The 19,432-nt window shown below is 37.7% G+C and overlaps 1 protein-coding gene across 2 annotated transcripts in view; it reads left to right on the plus strand.

Annotated features, from left to right (window-relative positions):
- The window catches only part of LOC114049804 (alpha-actinin-2), a 95,192-nt gene that overhangs the window by 44,287 nt on the left and 31,473 nt on the right, over positions 1-19,432 (plus strand). For both annotated transcript variants that reach the window (XM_027871213.1, XM_027871212.1), the window contains exons 2-7: positions 1,462-1,576; positions 3,283-3,402; positions 4,255-4,341; positions 10,737-10,824; positions 13,288-13,366; positions 17,099-17,180. In XM_027871213.1, the coding sequence (XP_027727014.1) occupies positions 1,462-1,576; positions 3,283-3,402; positions 4,255-4,341; positions 10,737-10,824; positions 13,288-13,366; positions 17,099-17,180 (571 nt within the window). The remainder of the gene's footprint in view (positions 1-1,461; positions 1,577-3,282; positions 3,403-4,254; positions 4,342-10,736; positions 10,825-13,287; positions 13,367-17,098; positions 17,181-19,432) is intronic.

The raw sequence follows: 19,432 nt of genomic DNA on the forward strand, positions 1-19,432 counted from the left end.
CGCTTGAGAAATTCACTGCAAGTTGGTAGTTTGGCTTCAGAATACTATTTGTTCTTGTAGAAAGCTTTACATGTAGTGGTTGGTTCCCAGGCCAGTGCACAAAGGCCTATTTAACCATAATAACTATGTATGACAATTCTTTATATGAACAAAATATACTCTTGAGTTTCATCTTCTGATGCAGGAGCAAATGTTCCTCTCACTCTCTCACCCCACAATCTGGGAAGAGGGATTTTCCCACTTCATTGGAAGTTGCCAAGGTAACAAAAGCTCTGGATAAAGTATGATTATAAAATATGCTTAGACGTGCCCAATGAGTTATATCGAGGAGGAACCTAATCCCAGTTAGGAAGAAAAGCATTTTACTTGTGGCATACATAGTAGGTCTAACCATTCTAGGAGACCACAGTTAGGTCTCCATTCTTGATAAATCCCAATGACACCCTATTTTCTCAAAGATAAACTGTAAAGTCCTCTGTTTTGCATTAAAAACCCTTCTTAACCTGTCCTTTTCTTATCTTCTATTTTCTTTCATTTTATTCCCCTCCTCTAACTCGATAAGCCAGGTGGCCTGCTTGCTGTTCCTCCCACTTGATACTCCATTTCCCATGTCCGTGCCTTTTGCACTGGCTGTCTTCCATGTCTGGAATGCTCTCCCTCCTCACCTCTGCCTGCTGGCTTCCCTGTTTTCTTCAAGACTCAGCTCAGATCTTTCTTTCCTTTCTTGGTATCTTTGAGATTACTGTCCATCTACTCTATAAACAACTGTTTGAATGTTGTCTCCCCATTAGAATGTGAGCTCCCTAAGAGCAAAGACAGTGTTATCTGCCTAATGTTTTATCTCCAGCATTTAGCACATAGTAAATGATTAAAAAATGCTTGTTTGACTGACTGACTGAGTTATGAAGGGAACATATGGGTGGAAGAGAATATTTAAAATCTTTGTCATTAAGAACTATAGTTGATCAGATAAAACTATAAATAGAAATATAACAACAAAATTCAACATTTATTAAGTACCCACTGGGTGTGGAGCATTGTGCAGGGCCTAGGCTTGATACAAAATTTTAGACAAGACTTGTTCGTTGGCCGTATGTTGCTTAGGCTCTAACTGGGGAATATCATGCATAAACATAAAGTAATGTGACAAATATTTTAAAAAGCCATTACTTACCATGGGGTTGACTATTCATAGCAAGATATGAATAAGCCAATGGTGATAGTCTTTTAAAGTTCAGGCAGGCATTCTTCTGGGTATTTCATCAAAGGAGCAAATCTTATCAGGTACTTGCCTTATGGCTTCAATTCTACCTGTTTCTTTCATGTTCATTTTCCTCCTTTAGAAGACTGGACAGGACCCAAAGTCCTCTTTTCACTCCTCAGAATATGTGTGAGGTTGCCTGTCTTTCAAAAGGAAATTTTCTGATTGTTGTTTTGACAAATATTTGTTTTACCTTCCAGACATTTACTGCTTGGTGTAATTCTCATCTAAGAAAAGCTGGTACCCAAATTGAGAACATTGAGGAAGACTTCAGGAATGGCCTTAAACTCATGCTTCTTTTGGAAGTTATTTCAGGTTGGCGGTAAAGCAGTTTTCATAGTTGTAACCCCTAATGCTTTTGTCTTCTACATACTTAACTCATTGTGTTATCACTTGAGTGAAAAGAGCTCTGGATGTATCTCCTTGAGGCATAGGTTCAAACCTTGGCTCTGATCTAGTTCATAACTTCCCTGTGAGACTTAATAGCTTTGTGATTGCAGAAGTCATATGACTTCAGTGATCCTCAGTTTCCCCATCTGTAAATAGAGATATTGTTTGTTACCTGCCTTAGATGGTTGTTTTGAAGAAAACACTTGGTAAACCATCTTTCTATCTGTTCCAGGATGAGTACGCTGAGTGTTTTCCTTTGAAAGAATTCAAGCTTTATAATTGCAATATTAGAAATTACTCTTTGGAAAAGTTCTTGTCTTCTTGGAGATCTTTGTCTATCCTGAAAACTAGCTAAATTCTACTATAAGCTCATTTCCTAGTTTTCCCTTTTCAAAGTATTGTTTAGGTCTCCTACTTTGAAAAACAAGAAGAAATGATACCATGTCCCCCCAACCTACCCTTGCTGCTTTCCTGTCCCTCAGTTCTTCATGATGCTAGAATGTATGTGCCTGGAATTTACATACTTTTCTCCCTTGAAGCAAAGGCATTATATTAAATAGAGTGGTAAGAAAATTAGCAATAGAATATATCTCTCATAGACCTGAGGTATACTTTCCCACACAGTGGGAAGAGTAAACTTGTTTAGGGAACATGTGTGAAGAGTCACATTATTAAGAAGAACATGTGTGAAGAAGCACATTATTAAGAAGAACATGGAAAGATAATATGTATTGGGAACATATGGCCAAAGTTTGCACATATATTTTTTTTTACGTAGGGAACATGTATGGCTCGAGTGCATGTATAGAGGGGCAAACATACAAGAACACATAAGGCCTGGTCACATTTGTGGAAGGTGCCTAACTCTTTAAATCTGCTAGTTTCAGGGGAAGATAGTCCTCATGCCACATTTATAGCCCCAGCTTAGATGCTGTGCCTGAGGAATAGATAAAATTTCTCACAGAGCCCAAATTTAGTTGTTAGTTTAATGCTGAATAAGTGAGCATAAGCTACACTGAGGTTATTTTTGCCTCACATAACTCACATATCTGACTTTGGTTTTAAAGACTTCATATTTACAGTCAAGGAAGTTTGACTGTGAGAGATGAAAGTAGAATTCCCTTCAATGCACGCGTTTCCATATACTGACTGAGGTCACTGGAATAAATATCAATTCCTGGTAGTCAGCTCAGGAAGTTGAATTTATCCTTTTTTGGCTTCTCCCGAGGGCTAGCTAGCAACTTAGAAAGATTCAGTGGCACAACCCTATCTCTCTCAACTCATCTGTAAGAGTCTTAGTGTTAATCTGTATTTCAAACCAAACTACAGTAATAGGTTTCAAAAGCCTACATGTTTATAGTACTCTCCGTCATCCTGAAATCCATTTTATCTGAAAGTGACTGATCGATTGGCTTCCTGGGATTAGAACAGTTGATTTCATGTTGCAGGTTATTTTCTCCCCCTGGTTTGGTTCAATGAACCAAAACAAATTGATTCTAATGACTGAGTGGTCATTAGAATCCTGCCAATAAAATTTTCTTTAAGAAAGCTTGGATTCTGAATTTTGTTGTCTTGGGTTTTTAGCCCGGTGTAACCAATAGTCTGTATGTGTGCCATTTTTTTCCTCACAGGTGAAAGGTTGTCCAAACCTGACCGAGGAAAAATGCGCTTCCACAAAATTGCCAACGTCAATAAGGCCCTGGATTACATAGCCAGTAAGGGCGTGAAACTGGTATCCATTGGTGCTGAAGGTAAGCTGAGGCACTAATCTCATTGGAGGTGTCGTGAGGGCAAAATGAAAGAGGGATGAAAGGGGTTCAAAAAGCATAAAACTCTATACAAATATAAAATACTATCATTATAAGAGTAGCTGGTGACATAGCGAGTAGAGCGAGCACTCAGCTTATAATCAGGAAGGCCTACCTGAGTTCAAATCCAGCCTCAGACACTAGCTATGTGACCCTGGGCAAATCATTTAATCTCTGTGTGCCTCAGTTTCCTCAACTGTAAAATGGGAATGATAATAGAACCTGCCTTTCAGGGTAGTTGTGAGGATCACACGAGATAATATTTGTAAAATGCAGTTGGAATAGTACCTAGTACGTAATAGGTACTATATAAATGCTTATTGCCTTCCCCTTAGTGATAGTTATACATGTAAGTTGGCAGAAACTGAGAATGCTGTATAGTGTTGGTCATTGACTCCTGTGGCCAGTTAAGGCCTAGTAGAGTCTACCAATAGAGTCTAAGTATCAACAGCATGGTTCCTGAGACTAAACTGTCCGTGTCTAATTGTTGAACAATTTTCCTAATGGATTCTTAGAAGTTGGGGAATTAATTAGTTGATTTCAGTCAAATATATCTTCAAGATTTGTGCCTGTGAGTCAATTCGGAATTCATCCAGGGGTTGAGGAATTTGGGCCCCACTACCATATTTGAAGATATTAGCATTAGGATTATAAGTGTTCTGGTGGACCTATAGAAATGTAAAAATTCTTTTCACTCTTGGATGTAATTGTAGGCATCACTGTTGAAAGAGGGCAGTGGTAAGTATGTCCAGATAATGTTGTAGAGCTTTTTAAAATTTTTTTTCTTACCTACAGAAATTGTTGACGGCAATGTGAAAATGACATTGGGTATGATCTGGACCATCATCCTTCGCTTTGCTATCCAGGATATTTCAGTGGAAGGTAAAGTATATGGGAGACTACCTGAATATGTTAAAGAAAAAATTGTGGCAAGTGGTGAAAATGAAATATATTCTACAAACTGAATTGTGTACAGGGGTTTTCTAAAGCAGAAAGGTCGGTTATAAGATTGTACCCATTTAGGAACATGACCGTTCAACTTTATAATTATACTTGCATTGGGCAGCTAGGTGTCAAAGTGGATAGAGTGCTGGACTTGGAGCCAGAAAGACCCAAGTTCAAATCCAGCTTCAGATACTTACTAACTGTGTAACTCTAGGCTACTTTCTTATCTTCTCTGAGCCTTAGTTTCCTCATCCGCAACATGGGGATAATAATAGCATCTAGCTTGCAGAACTGTTGTGGAGAACAAATGAGAAAACATTTTGCAAACCTTACAGTACAATATAAATAATAACTATTGTTGGGTTGGGTTTGTGCAATACTGTGTCATTTCTGGGGGTGGAATCTTTGTGGAGAGCATTAGTGTTATGTTTAGAGCACAAATATCTAGGAAAATGTACAGATATTTAGCTTCTTACATGTTTATTACAAGATTAAAAATAAGTTTAATGAATTTATAGCTATCTGGTTGAATTGTTTGGGCTTACAACTAAAACAAAAAGAGTTCCAGGTACAGAAAGAATTTATGAAAATCAAGTCTTCCCTTCTTAATAGCATCTGGACTTTTTGTGGTGGCTCTCTCCCTAGCCATCACTGCTTCACAATAAGGACATTTGAAAGCTTTGAATCTCCAGTGAAGATGAAAATCACTAGTCTTTTATTCCCACTCAATTTATAAATATTTTGATCTATTCATTTCTGCTAAAAGGTGTTAAGTTGATTTCTCTCAAAATAGATTTCCTATTTAGCCTGAAATCACCAACTGTCTAACTAGCTACAGGTCTATTTGAGGAGAGGCCTATGTGTTCCTCATCCATGACTAAACTTGACCTGCCTTCTTTAACTATACATTGGAAATCCAACTTTTCACTTTCATATTCCAGCAGAATGCCAGGACTTCTTGTAGTGCTGACACTTTCTAGTTATTAATCAGTTATCAAATATTTATTGAACACATTCAAGGCACTGCCATATACACTTTGGGATATGGGGCACAATCCTTGCTCTCAAAGTGTTTACAGTAGAGTTTGGGCTACTCTTCAAGATGCTGAAGACCTTTGCATATGTACATCAATCAACCAATTATAAAGCACTTATTGAATGTTTATTAACTATATTCCTGGAACTTGTACTTGGAGAAACATGAAAATAAAACATGAAAATAATCCCTGCCCTCAAGGAATTTACATAGTAATGGGGAGACAACATGTAAACAGTTTCATATAAAATACCTACAGAGTAGGAGGAAGGTAACCTTAGAAGGGAAGGCTCAAGTGGCCAGGGAGAACATGAAGGTCTCTTACAGAAGGTGGTACTCTTAACTGAATCATAAAAGAAGTCAAAGATGACAGGAGATGGAAGTAAGAAAGGTAAGCGCTCTAGAGATGAGGGGACAGCCAGTCCAAATGCATGGAGTTAGTAGGTGGAGTGTCATGTGCAAAGAACAGCAAATAAGCTGGTATTATTGGCCCAAAGAGTAAATGAGGAGAGTAAAGTGTAAGAAGGGTAGAAAGATAGGAAGGGGCCAGGTTGTGAGGGGGACTTTCTGTTTGATCTTGGAGGTAATGGGGAGATTCTGGAGTTTTGGGAGCAGGGATAGTGATATGGGCAGACCTATGCTTTAGTAAAATCATTTTGGCAGCTATGTGAAGGACAGTTTGGAGAGGGGAGGAGGTTGAAGAAGGGAGCCCAATTAGAAGGCTATTCCAATAGTCTAGGCAAGAGGTGTTAAGGGCCAGAACTGGCATGGCAGCTAGTTAGTAAAGAGAAGAGGATATAGAGAGGAGCTGTTGTTCAGGTAGAAATGACAATAATTAGTGATATATGGGATTAGTGAGAGTGAGGAGTTGAGGATGACAGGGTTGTGAATTTGGGAGACTGAGAGATTGGTAGTGCCCTCAACAATTATAGTTGGGAAAGATGAGTTCTGATTTAGATATAGAAAATCCAGTTTGAAGTGTCCAGTAGTCACTTTGAGATATGAGATGAGAATTAAGATGAGAGACTATGGCTGGATATGTAGACCTGAGAATTATCAACATAGAGACGACAATTGAACCCCATGGGAACTGATGAGATCACCAAATGAAATGGTATAAAGAGAAAAGAGGAAAAGACACAGAATGCTATCTTACAGAAAACCCACCATTAAGTGAGGGGAAGAGTTTGAAGATCCAGCAAAGGTAACTAAGTGGGAATAATCAGTCATGTAGCAGGACCAAAGGAAAGCAGTATCATGAAGACCCAAAGAGAAGAAAGTATCCAATTGGAGGAAATCAACCCTATCAAATGATTCAGAGAGGCCGAGAAGAGTGAAGAGTAAGAAAAGACCATTATGTTTGGTAATTAAGAGATCACTGGTTATTTGGGAGAGAGTAGTTTCCATTGATTGGTGAAGTCAGAAGCCAGATTGCAGTGACTCTAGAAGACAGTGAAAGAGAGGAAGTGGAGTCACTGAGTACAGATAACTTTTTCAAGCATTTGAGCAGAGAGAAGGAGAGGAAAGGTACGGCACACAATAGCTAAGCAGCATAATAGGATCTAATGAGAGTTTTTTTGAGGTTGGACAAAAGGATTGTGTTTTTAGGTAGCAAGGGTATAAGTGAATGAATGAATGAATGAAAAAGAATTTATTAAGCACTCACACTGTGCAAATCACTGTGCTAAATGCTAAATATGTACAAAGAAAAGCAAGACAGTCAGTCCTTGTTCTCAGGTAGTTCACATTTTAATAGGAGAGACAATCCATATATGCAAGTAGGGTGGAAAGGCCTAGTGGTCCTTAGGGTGCAGTGGCAAAGCAAATGGTAATACATATTCTTTAATGCCCATTTCCATTGATAAAACTATATTTGTGCCCAATGCAAACCATTTGACTTTGTCTTTGTTGGTGAAAACTTTCTTTTCTGGGTCTTCATTTGCTGTGGCTCCTGAAGATGTAGTATAATAATGATAATGATAATGATAATAATAGCTAGCATTTATATGGTGCTTTAAGGTTTATAAAGTTACCTGGCCAACTTTAAAGCTCTATATAAATGATGTAAGTGCTCACTGTTATTGCAGCCCCCACTTTCTCAACATCCCTGCCTCATAGGGTGGTTATCTGATTTGATCCTCATCACAACCCAAAGGTATCTCTTATTATTGTCCCCATTTTACAGATGAGGAAACTGAGGCAAAGCAGTTAAATGATCTGCCCAGAATCACACAACCATTAAGAGTATCTGAAGCTGGATTTGCACTCTAGTCTTCCTGACTCCAAGTCTATCGCTCTGTCCACCGCACCACCTAGCTGCCTAGACTATAATACCTGCTAAAGTTGTTGCTAAGTCCCATCTCTACAAAGGTTGCTTATGTGAACTGGGCTACAAGTAAGGAGGGTGATCTGGGCAGGAAGGGTGGAGGGGCGCATGTCTATTCCCAGGGCACTTGGGATCTACCTGCTAGGCCATGGAATCTAATCTTCTGCTGGTAGGTATAGCTATACCTCTAACCCAGTATCCACCCCGCCTGGGAGGAGAGCAGAGTGGCTTCTGCCCAACCTCCTGCTTTCCCTCCTGGCAGGAATGAAAGTCTCCCTTAAAGAAGGGTGGCTGGAGAAGAAGGCTAGAGTTGTCTATTCTGCCTCCCTTCAAATCACATGAACACAAGGACAAGCTCATTGCAATATGTAGTGCTTCAGTGCCCATGTGGAGCCTCTCATGTCCTTCTGTGGGGGCTCTACATTGCTACACTGATGCTACTGAGAAAACTATCAATATATGGCTCAAGTTTCTGTTAGTCGTGGGGGAGCAGATTCCTGTATCTGGACAGCCAATCACTTGACGCTTTCTTTCTTTTCTAAAGCATTCTTTCTCTTTCAACCATGAGAAACAAAAAGTCAAAATGATAAAATCCTACCAACTAACACTTAGCCTTAGGCTACGCCTAGCTTGGACTAGCCCAGTGAGTCAGACTTAGTACTGGAATACAATGAAATACTCATGTACCATAAAATGCTGTAAAATAACTGGTGGTGATGGCGGCAAAGATGGCGGGTCTCTTCTCCATGGATTGCTCTCCTATATGGGAGCTGGTAGGGGCAGGGGCAGAGTATTGGGCTGGAATTTGGGGTCCTTGGTTCAGCAGCCTGGGCTGTCTCCATCAGGGTCTTGAGTGGATGAAGTTGAGGAGGGTTTGCCTTGCCTTGCACCTGCTGTCTTCAAACACTTCCTCAAGATACTTTGCTGCTTTAGCTACTTTTTAACTTTTGTGAAAGTTAGTAAGTAGTAGGGAGGGAGAAGTAAAGATTAGGGAGAGAGTAAGAATGGTAATGGAGAAGACAGGAAGGGATGAGATCCAGGTGCATGTAGAGGCAAGGAGCAGGGCCCCTCCTTCATCAGAGGTGGCAATGAAGGAAGGTAATGGTGATAACAGAAGAGACAAGAAGAGGAGCTCTCCTTACATGGCCCCAGTTGTTTTGGTGCAGTATGAAGTGAAGCCTTCACCTGAGAGGGGGATGGAGGAGGGAAAGGTGGGGGAGGCTTGAGTCAGAGAAGAATAGAAGCTTGCCTTACTGCAGTGAAGGCTTCCTTGACATTAGATAATATCAATTCGTCTCTATCATTGTGTTTTGTGACTTCCTCTAACTTCATTCAGTAGCCCGTGAGCCATTCTTCCTAGTAAAGGAGGTAACACTATGTTAAGATCTGATTAGTGATTAAGCACTGTGTTGGTCAGTACAAATGGCACAAATTATTAATTATAAATATAACATATTTGTATATTATATTAAAATTATATAAATTTGTAATTTACATAAATTGTAAGTAATTTATAATTTATGTCAATATAATTTAATAAAATTAATTATAAAATTATAAGTTGCACAAAATCCTTAAAGAAAATAACTTTGTCTTAAAGGACATAGAACAATTCCAACCAAAATAAGAAAAGTGTGGCTCTTTTTAGATCTGCATAAATAAATAAGGATGATTTATCTAGTTAAATTTATAGTTTCTCTAAGTTGGGAGGCAATAGTGTCTAGTGAAAAACAGGCTAAGATCTGGGTTCATTTTTCACTTCTATTGCTTGTTAGCTCTGTGATCTTGGGTCTTTCCCTTTTTCCTTTTTGGTCTACTATTTGCTCATTTGTAAAATACCTCCAAGGTCACTTCTAGCTCTAATTTACTGTGATTCTATCAACTGGTCCATATATAAATGACTTAAAAAGAAACTTATGTGAACATTTTCATCTTCTTAAAATGATAGTTGTTTCCTCTGTAATCTTGTTTTTTACTATTGCATTATTTCACCTAGCAAACTCCTATTAAATTAGATGGACAAGATAAACATTAGCCAATCAAACATCTGAATCATCACAAATTTTTAATTAGTTACATTATGAATCCATTAAGATTTTGCCGCATTTTAAAGATTACATATTAATGACATCATCCATATGTGTCCTGAAGGAAAATTAGAGTGCCAAAAGTGTTATAATTCTGGATCTTGCTTAATAGCTTAAGTACAATCTGTCAAATTAGTACTTGGCATTTTCTAGCATTTTTATAGGGTATGTTTATTAAATAGACATTCCTCAAAACAACGAACCAACAATTAAATGTAAAAAACAAAGCATAAAACTCTTTTTTAGGCAGACTCTTTTTAGCCTTCAGCACAGTAGTTAACAAATTACCTTGGTAATTTAGATTTTTATGGAGTCATTATTCTTTAATGAGCTCACTATAACCCTCTGTGAGTTTACCATTTAAATGAAGGGATTTTTCACAAATAAATTTTCTAGTGATACCCTCTTTTTTTTTTTAACAGATTGGGTCTGAATCATTTTGGAGGATATGGTTTCCTTCAATAGAATGATATTTTAAATAAAATTTTAAAAAAGATAGATTTACCTCTTATTATAAAAATTAGAGGTAAGTCTATCCGTTTATGAAAGGGACATTATATATGGGGTGGGGAGAACTGTCTCCACATAAGTGTTGCTTACTTGGTGTATCATGGAGGGCATATAGTATCCTGGAAAGAATGTTGGATAGAGAATCAGAGAATCTGGGTTTGAATTCTGCCTTTGCCACTTATTGTGTGGCCTTTAGCAATTTGCCTCCCTTCTCTGGGCCTCAGATTTCTCATCTGTAATTTAAGAGAGTTGAATTCAATAATATCTAAGGTCCCTTCTAGTGGGACATCTATGGCCCTGTGATTATGTTGGTCTTGTGGGAGCAATGATGAACACACACTAAGAACCCTAAAATCAATTGTTTTCATTACAGAAACCTCTGCTAAAGAAGGTCTGCTTCTCTGGTGCCAGAGGAAAACTGCCCCTTATAGGAATGTAAATATTCAGAATTTCCACACCAGGTAAGAGATCAAGATCCTTTTTAAGAATTGTATTAGAATCAATGGGTGATGGGGAGAATAAATGTTTATTCATACTAGCATTTCTCCTCTCCTCCAGAGATGAGAAAAATGTTTTCTATGAGTACAGAATTTCTGATGTCCAGTTTTGTCTGGAAGCAAAAATTTGCATGCAAAAAATACTAATCTCGCCAAATAAGATTAATTTCTTGAAACAGAAGTTATGCAATGTCAAAATAATTCATCAAAATTACTATATTTCAGCCTTTAGCAGATGGACAAAAAGGAGGAAAGGAAAGGATAGGATCTTTGTTTGATAGGGCAAGAATTGAGTCCCAACCTGCACTTTTCCAAAATCCAATAATAACCTTATTGCTAGACTTCTATAGCTATACAAGAACACTGTGGCAATAATATGGATAATTATTTAAACAAATATTTATTAAGCATTCGCTGTTCTAGCCACCTTAAACAACATGAAAGAACAAAAAGCCTTAGGTCCTACCAGTTTGGAAGGCAAAGTTTTAGATACACAGAACAGCTATAGAGTAATTCTGAGGGAGTGTAACATAATATGATACAGTAGAATACAAAGAATAGAAAGTAAAGGCAAGATCATAGAATCAGTTTTGGAATGCTTCAGGGAAAAAGTAATATTGGGGTATCTTTTGAATAAGAATTTGAACTGATGGAGGGAAGGAAAGAGAACAATCTCAACAGATTAGACAGCCTGAGCAAAGACAAGGGGACAGGATGGAGATTGTGTGTGTGAGACACCCAATGAGACTGACTTAGAGTAGAGGGGTATCTATGGAAAATTTAAGAGTTAAGATTGGATAGGCAAAATGGAGGACCTTGAATATCAAAATAGAAAGTTTGGACTTATCCTTATAAGCAGTGTTAGGGTGAATGTCTCACGGTCTCATGAGAGCTCTGTTGAGGAAACTTTCCCATGGGAGTTCTAGCTTCTATCAGTAGAAGCTGAGGGTCACAATACAGTTGCGTGGCAAAAATAAGGAAGTCTCCCAGGACCTCTCCTTTGCTGACATGCAGCTCCCACGGTTGGTTTGGCTCTCCTCTCAATGGGAGATGAGTCCTGACACGAGCTCTAGCAGACCTGATGATTGGCTATCACAGGGGGATCACACTTTGAACATGCATCACTAGGGCCATAAAAGACAGCTAACTGCACTCAATAAACGGAGCTTCTGCCACCTTGCTGTCTCCCGCCTCATCCATGCGTCTCCGGATTACAGAGCATTGAGCTGGTCTCATGCTCATCACTGCAGTGGCCGCGTCAAAGCAGTAAGGAAATATAGGTAATAGGGACTGCATGGGTCAGTGTGCTTCAAACATAATCCAAGAACTTTCTGTTAGTCAATTGCTTGCCTTTTCCTTATTCACTCTTTTTCCTACAGTCACATAGAAGAAAATCTTAGTGTTTTTTGCCCCTTTTTCTTGACACTATATAGTGGACTCACGAATAGCAAACTAGTCCAAAAGCTGTAGTAAAGAACCGAAGACATGAAGGTCACGAAAGACCTACAGGCTATGTAATTGAGTTGACTTCTCAGTACAAGGTAGAATAAGCAATCAATGTCAGTTCCATTTTCTGAAGGCAAAAAAAAAAAAAGGACATATTTTGAGAAAATAAATTGCCTCTTAGAGTTCTCTAATAACGTGTAGTCTCTGGATCTCAGTTTTTGTGCTCTCTCTCTCTCCCTCTCTCTCCTCCCCACCCCTCCAGCTATTCACAATACTCCAGCATTCCTTGGACTTTCACTTTTGTGAAATTCAGGTGAAACCTAGAGATCTTGGTGCCCTAGTTCCAAGCCCTACTGGCATCATTGTAAAAAAATTTTTTTTCTAATAATTTGTATTAACTCTGTCCTAGGTAAGCTCATAGTTACAGTATTAGGGCTTTTAAAATTAAAATGGTGAGCTTTGCATTCAGTGTTAATATTAACAGAAAGTCACAGAGTAAGGGATCCTTATAAAGAAGGTAAAATAAGGATTTATACTATAAAATAGTTGTATAATACAAGTTCCTAGTTTACAAAGAGCTTGTGTTCTAAAAATTAATCTCTAAATTGGTTGTTTAGAACTCTGAAAGTATTTCCCATAGAAACAATGTTATACTTGGTGGTTAGTTCCCAAGCAAACTCAGCCCGTCAAAGGCTTAAAATCAGAACTATGCTGCAGATTGTCTGTTGTTCAGCTCAGTGAGGGGAAACTCATCTCTGGTAAGTCTGAGGTTTGGTAAAGGGGATGGGGAGATGGTGGTGTTATCTCTTAGGTGCAAGGGGGAAAGGAAGGGGGAGGGATGAGAGAGCTCCTGTGGTCCCTGAGCCCCACGAAATAAGGGATTAATGGTCTGAGTTAGAATGGGACCAAGCCCAGCACTGTGCCAATGTAATCTATGACTTGATTAACTTGTATTCCCATTCTTTTTAACTCTTTGTGAAGCTGGAAAGATGGCCTTGGACTCTGTGCACTCATCCACAGACATCGACCTGACCTCATTGACTACTCAAAGCTTAATAAGGTCATTCTAGGTGACACAGCATGCTGACCTCTCAGGGTCCTGACTTGTGTTCCTTTGGCATGTTCTCTTAAGAATGAGCACATCAGCACTGAACTAACTCTGGATATGCTTCCCTCCTACCCCCAGAAAAGGCTTTAAAAAAAAAAAGTAGTGCTATCTGGGCTAACTTTTTCCCATGAGTGAAAAGCATGGCTGCTGGGTCAGACGTATGTGTGTCTTTTACTGTTCTGTCTTTGCATTCCTAACTGCTAGCAGAGGGCTTAAGTAAGTGTTTGTCTGATTAAATTAAATTGGATATCACAAGGAAAGGGGGGGAAAAACCCAATTCTTCTTTTTTTTATCCAAACTGTAAATTGATAGATTGATTTAGTTTGATTCCTTCAGATTTTGCCTCATGGATCGTGAATCTGCTCTAAGTCACTTGCCTGGAAGGACATTCAAACTCTCCTTTAGAGTTTCCTTTTTCTTTTCAGGTTCATTTAATTATAAACACAGTCATATTTAATGCTGGTGAATTTGGTTTCACAATTCAGATGAAATATGAAGGTTCAAATGTTAGGAGATGGGCACAGTGTATTACACATATTTTACAATCCTAGAAAGAAAGGATGCCAACTTTAAGAAATATTAAATTGTAGAGCTTTCATTTCTTCCTTGATGTGCTTTCTCACTAGTTTGAAAGTAGAGACCATATTAACTCATATTTATGTCGTGCTTTATGGTTAGACTAGAGCACCCTCTGGACAACAACTCAGTGATACAAAGATCATTCCCATTTTACATATATGGAAACCAAGGAGTAGATGTGGAAACTCACATTTACATAGCCATTTAGAATTTCTAATTTTCCTCGATCACAACAGCCTTGTGAAGTAGGTCTTACAAATACCTTATCCCCAATTTTTAGCTAAGGAAACAGCCTCACAGAGGTTAAATTGCTTACACATTATCATGCAAATGGTGCACCATCACTCAGCTTTAGGTTTCTTGGTTGTAGGTCCAGCATTTTATTCTTCTATACCATTTTGTCCATCGATCTTCCAATTAAAGCAAACCATCACCTGTCCTAAGCTTTTAGGGCATTTTGCTTTTCCACCCTGGAAGTGATGTCATTTAGAAATGTTAGTGGCAACATAACTCACAACTGGTAAACAAATCTTTCAGATGGTGGTAAGGTAACACAAAATTTCTTTCTGGTTGCTGCCATTCTTAGTTGGCTATTTTGAGGATATCTTTATTTTTGCCGTTGGTCATGGAATTTGCCCCTGCATTATATTGTTTTCTCCTGTGTGACTGAGGGAGTAGGTAGAAGAGTAATTTCCCTTTGGATTTCTCCATTAAGCTGGATGTGATACCCACAGACTTGGGTATCACACGAAGGATTTACTGGTCATTATTTAGACCAGGAGTGGGGAACCTGCAGCCTCATGGCCACATGTGGCCTTCTAGGTCCTTGGATGTGACGTTTTGACTGAGTCCAAGTTTTACAGAATAAATCCTTTTATTAAGGGGACTTGTTCTGTGAAGTTTGGATTCAGTCAAAGGGCTACATTTGAGGACCTAGAGGGCCACATGTGGCCTCGAGGCCATGTCTTCTCCACCCCTGATTTAGACAATGCATATGAAATAAGATAATGCCATACATGAGAGAATTGGGTGACCACAGTTTCTTAGTTTGTCTGGTATGCTTTTTTTCCTATCTGCAAAATAAAAGTATTAGACATGAAAGTAGAAGTGGAATTGGTGTGGTACAGTGGAAAGAGTCTGGATTTAGAGTCAGAGGACCTGAGTTCAAATTCGGGTTCTTCCACTTACTGTCTATATGACCTTATGAAAATCTAATCTCTCTGGGCCTCATCTGTAAAGTCAGGTGGTTAGATTAGATGACCTTTAAGATCCCTTCCAGCTCAAAATCTAAAAATTTGCTGAAAAGTAGATTCTAATCCCATATAAATAAAAATTTCTTAACAGAATTTTCCAAAAGTAGAATGAATTGCCTCAGTAGGTAGTAAGCTCCCCAACCATTAAAGGACTTTAAATGAAGCTAGATGAATACTTGTTAGGGAAGTTGTAGAGGAGATGCCTTCTCAGCTGTATTGACCTTTGAAGCCCATTCCAGCTCTGAAATTCTAGGATTCTAGAGTATTTTTCTCAGGTCCCTTCTAGGTTAAAAAATATCACATCTTAGTACCATTATGCTTATGAGGTACCACTGTGGACAAGCCCTGATTCCTCTTCTTTCTCTCATAGAGATCAAGCATTACTTGGCAGTAGAGATAATGACAGTAGATTTAGCTGTCTATATCATCATCTTTTCCTATCACATATTCAAATACTTGGATATATACTTTAATCAGTTATATCCAAAACAGTTCACAAATACACACATTGTATCTTTATGGTGGAAAATAAAAGATAGATCGTGAAATGGTGCTCTCCATTTTTTTGGCTACTTAAAAATGGCTCAACATGTAGTTGTTCTTCTTGAATTAGCCTATGGCCACTTAAAATGGCTAAAACATTAAAAATCAATCTGACATTGTTAACATGGTAACAAGTATATCTATAAGCTCTACTTCATCTCCAGATGTTTATAGTCCAAGATGGTGTCCTTAAAGTTAAGAATTGTTTAACTATTTGAAACCATTAGTTTAATACCAGATTTTTTTAACTTAAAAATTTTATACAGCTTTGCAAATATTAGCATGAAAATAGATTACCATTACCATTTGTTTGATGAAATGAAGTTTTTCAACCAGGTGATTTATATGCTTTCTTAAGTTAATATCACATTTGGTTGAAAAAAATTTTGACTGAAATAATTATGTACCCTGAAAGGCTAGGAAACTATTCAGCTGCTTTATTCAACACTGTATCATTACACTGTGATTAAGTGTTTGATGCCTATGCTTGTCAGACATTATGTACAGTTTTATTATTCTGTGCTACCAGTGCATAATATTGCAAAATTTTTATTGAAATATTAAAATGATTTCAAGGATGAAACACTATGGTAAGCATGTCATTTAAATATGTTCCTAGACTTCTGCCTCTTTTTTGTAGAAACTCTTTTTGGTTCTTATTATTCCCTCAGAATATGAGATCTGCACATGGTCAGTAAAACTATACAGCATCAATTAAATCAGACTTAATGTTAGTCTTAATTCTACCTTTGAATTCCTAACAACTCAGCTTCATACTTCATGAATTTTTTTTGAGGAAAACATTTATGTCATTATCAGTAATAATGTTCAAAATAAGCTCTTATACCCAAAGAATTCATCCCAGACATTTTAAAAAAACAACATGAAATGACGCATTTTCAGTACAGAGCGTTTTTATCCTAAGAGCTTTGTGATTCATTTTGCTGTTTGTAAGATTGTGCATGTACAGTTTGCTTGGTATGATATTGGTATTTGTGTTTCCAGAATAATTTAACTCCCTTGTGATGTCTTTATTTCTATTTTTCTCCAAACATTTAAGTTGAAATGCATCTTATTGGGGTTGGGTAGCAAGGGAGATAAAACTACCTAAGCTATAATGTATTTTGGTGAAAAATTGTGTGTGTGGGATGTATCTTACTGAAAAATGTGTTTGGAGTAGGGTAAAGAGAAAGGATATTTTCTTCAGAGAGCAAAATATGTACAGAAAATTATTAGCAAGGATTGGACTTTTAAAAGCTATGGGTTATTATTTTTAATTGGTCATTACTTTGTTTTTTTTTCTGTTCAGGATGACCCCATAGGAAATATTAACCTGGCCATGGAAATAGCAGAAAAGCATTTGGATATCCCCAAGATGTTGGATGCAGAAGGTGGGATTTGAATTTTACTCAGTCAGTGACTTTTGTTATTTCTGGACATTGTTATGCTTATCTCTTAGCTCTGTGCAGTGTGATTTTTGCAGCATTGTATTTCTTAATAAGTGATCATCTTGGTCATGCAGATGTTACTGCAGAATTTCATGCATAGATTTTGATTTGAAACTCAAAATTGATGAGAGAGAAAGAGAGAGAAAGAAAGAAAGAAAGAAATTGAAAGAAAAGAAACCTCTTCTCAAACTAACCTATGATAAGGTAGGTAAGGAAAGAGAACTGAACATTTTCTGTGTAATGGAAAGCAAGAACATAGATTTATGTATGTGCTTTTTAAAAATAACTTTGAAAATGACTCCCACAAATTTTAGCAGAACAATACTTCTTTTTCATCGTATGGACTCCAGTGCAGCAAACGAACCTAGACAGAAGATAGGAAAATTCTAAAATAAGAACTGTAGAATTGAGCCTCTTCCTTTCCAATATTGGTTATACTCATCATATTCAAAGTATTTGGTCAGCAGGGGTGACCACTAAATCTCCATAACTTTCCTTTGAACAAGTCTCAGATATTCTAAAGATCTGGAAGAGCTTCATCTTTTTCCTTCATGTTATATCGTATCACTCATTATGGTGTCTTGTAGCACATAAGCTTTTATACCCTTTCTGTGAATACAGGGTGAGTCAAAATTTCCTTTACACTTAATGTAAGTCACATTCAGCATAAATAACTCTGAATCTCTTGTCTCACCCTGTATTTATTGTTAACACCTCTAGGTTCTGTGTTGCTACTCATTTGATTTTATGTAAATAGTAAATCAAGTGTTTTCCATCATTTCCCATCAGTTAGTACCTTCTTCCTTTATTTATTTTTTGTAGTCTTACTTTATGTCTTAATTTTTTTCTTATTCATTTTTTCAACATTTATTGAGCTACTACTTTTGGAAGCAGAGCCCTTGAGTGACCAGTTAGAGTTATGGTCTGTGTAAGACTACTTTAAATAAATAAAGCCAGTCCACAGAATAGTAAAAGAATATCACGAGAATACTTATTCTTCATTTTTCCCTCATATTTCCTCTTTCCAAGCTCTGTTTATCCTTGTGGACTCTGTCCTTTGCACTGATCCTATGGGAAGTAATGACTCGGGAATCATTCAGTGTGGCAATTCTGGGGAGGGAGAAAGGTTGTTAAATCTCTTCAAGTTTGTCAAGTAATTTCCTAATGGCCTAAAATTGAGTTTCCATAGTTGAGCCCCTGATTCAGAGAGTCACTCATTCCCTACTGGATCACTCTAACTACCATTCCTTCTGGTATTATTGACACTCCTACTACTTTCTGAAATTCTGACTTCTGGTTCAAGGATACTTCCATTCTTTCTGTTTGTCAAAGAAGTTAACGTTTCACCCTTTCCTCTATTGTCTCACATTCTTTTCTCCTATTTCTTTCCCTCCTCTTTTTGTCTAAATGTAGAAGACTCACATATACCTTTGCTCATATGCTGTTTTATCTTTTGACAACACCATCTTATAAGAAAGTGATGGCAAAGAAATAGAAACATGACCAGTATAGAATAGAAACACTTTAATTTGTATCGTGTATTTTTCATCCCGTAAGTTCTTTATGTTCATTTCTGGTAAACTGTGAATTATTAAAGTAGCATTATACTTTAACTCTCTTACCTGTCCTTCTTCCATTGTGATGTTGCTGACTGGTCTCATCCTTGAAGATCTCTCATCCCATCTAACCAGCCCTTTTCTATCCCACTTTGTTGGTTGCCCTGTTGGTCATGTGTCTGTTGTAAGCGCTAAATGGGGACATTGTCATGCCTAATAAGACTCATCCATGAAACTAACTACATGATCTATAATTTTACATTTGGTGAGATTCTTCCTCATCTTGACCAATCTACCAGCCAACAGAAAAAAAGAGAGAGGCCACTTCATTGATGCCAGTTCCTTCTAATTCATTACAACCCCTCCCCTCTTTTTTTATGCTCTTGTTTAAGGGAATGGGTTTAGATTAGCAGCAAATATAAATGTACAAATGAATATGTGAACAGAAATCTTGATGATTCTTGTTCCCCCGCGCTATATGGCAACATCAAGACCATAGGATTTAGGCTGCATGTCCCCCAGTGCCTATCTCCTGTTAAACCCTAGGGCTGGATTTTAAATCTAGCCTTAGCCTTGGATGTGAAATGTCCAGCTACTCTGGGACTCCTCCATAGCAACCTAAGGCAGCCATACCCTTCT

Source organism: Vombatus ursinus, unplaced genomic scaffold, assembly GCF_900497805.2.
Source record: "Vombatus ursinus unplaced genomic scaffold, bare-nosed wombat genome assembly UNPS02014798.1, whole genome shotgun sequence".
NCBI lineage: Eukaryota > Metazoa > Chordata > Mammalia > Diprotodontia > Vombatidae > Vombatus > Vombatus ursinus.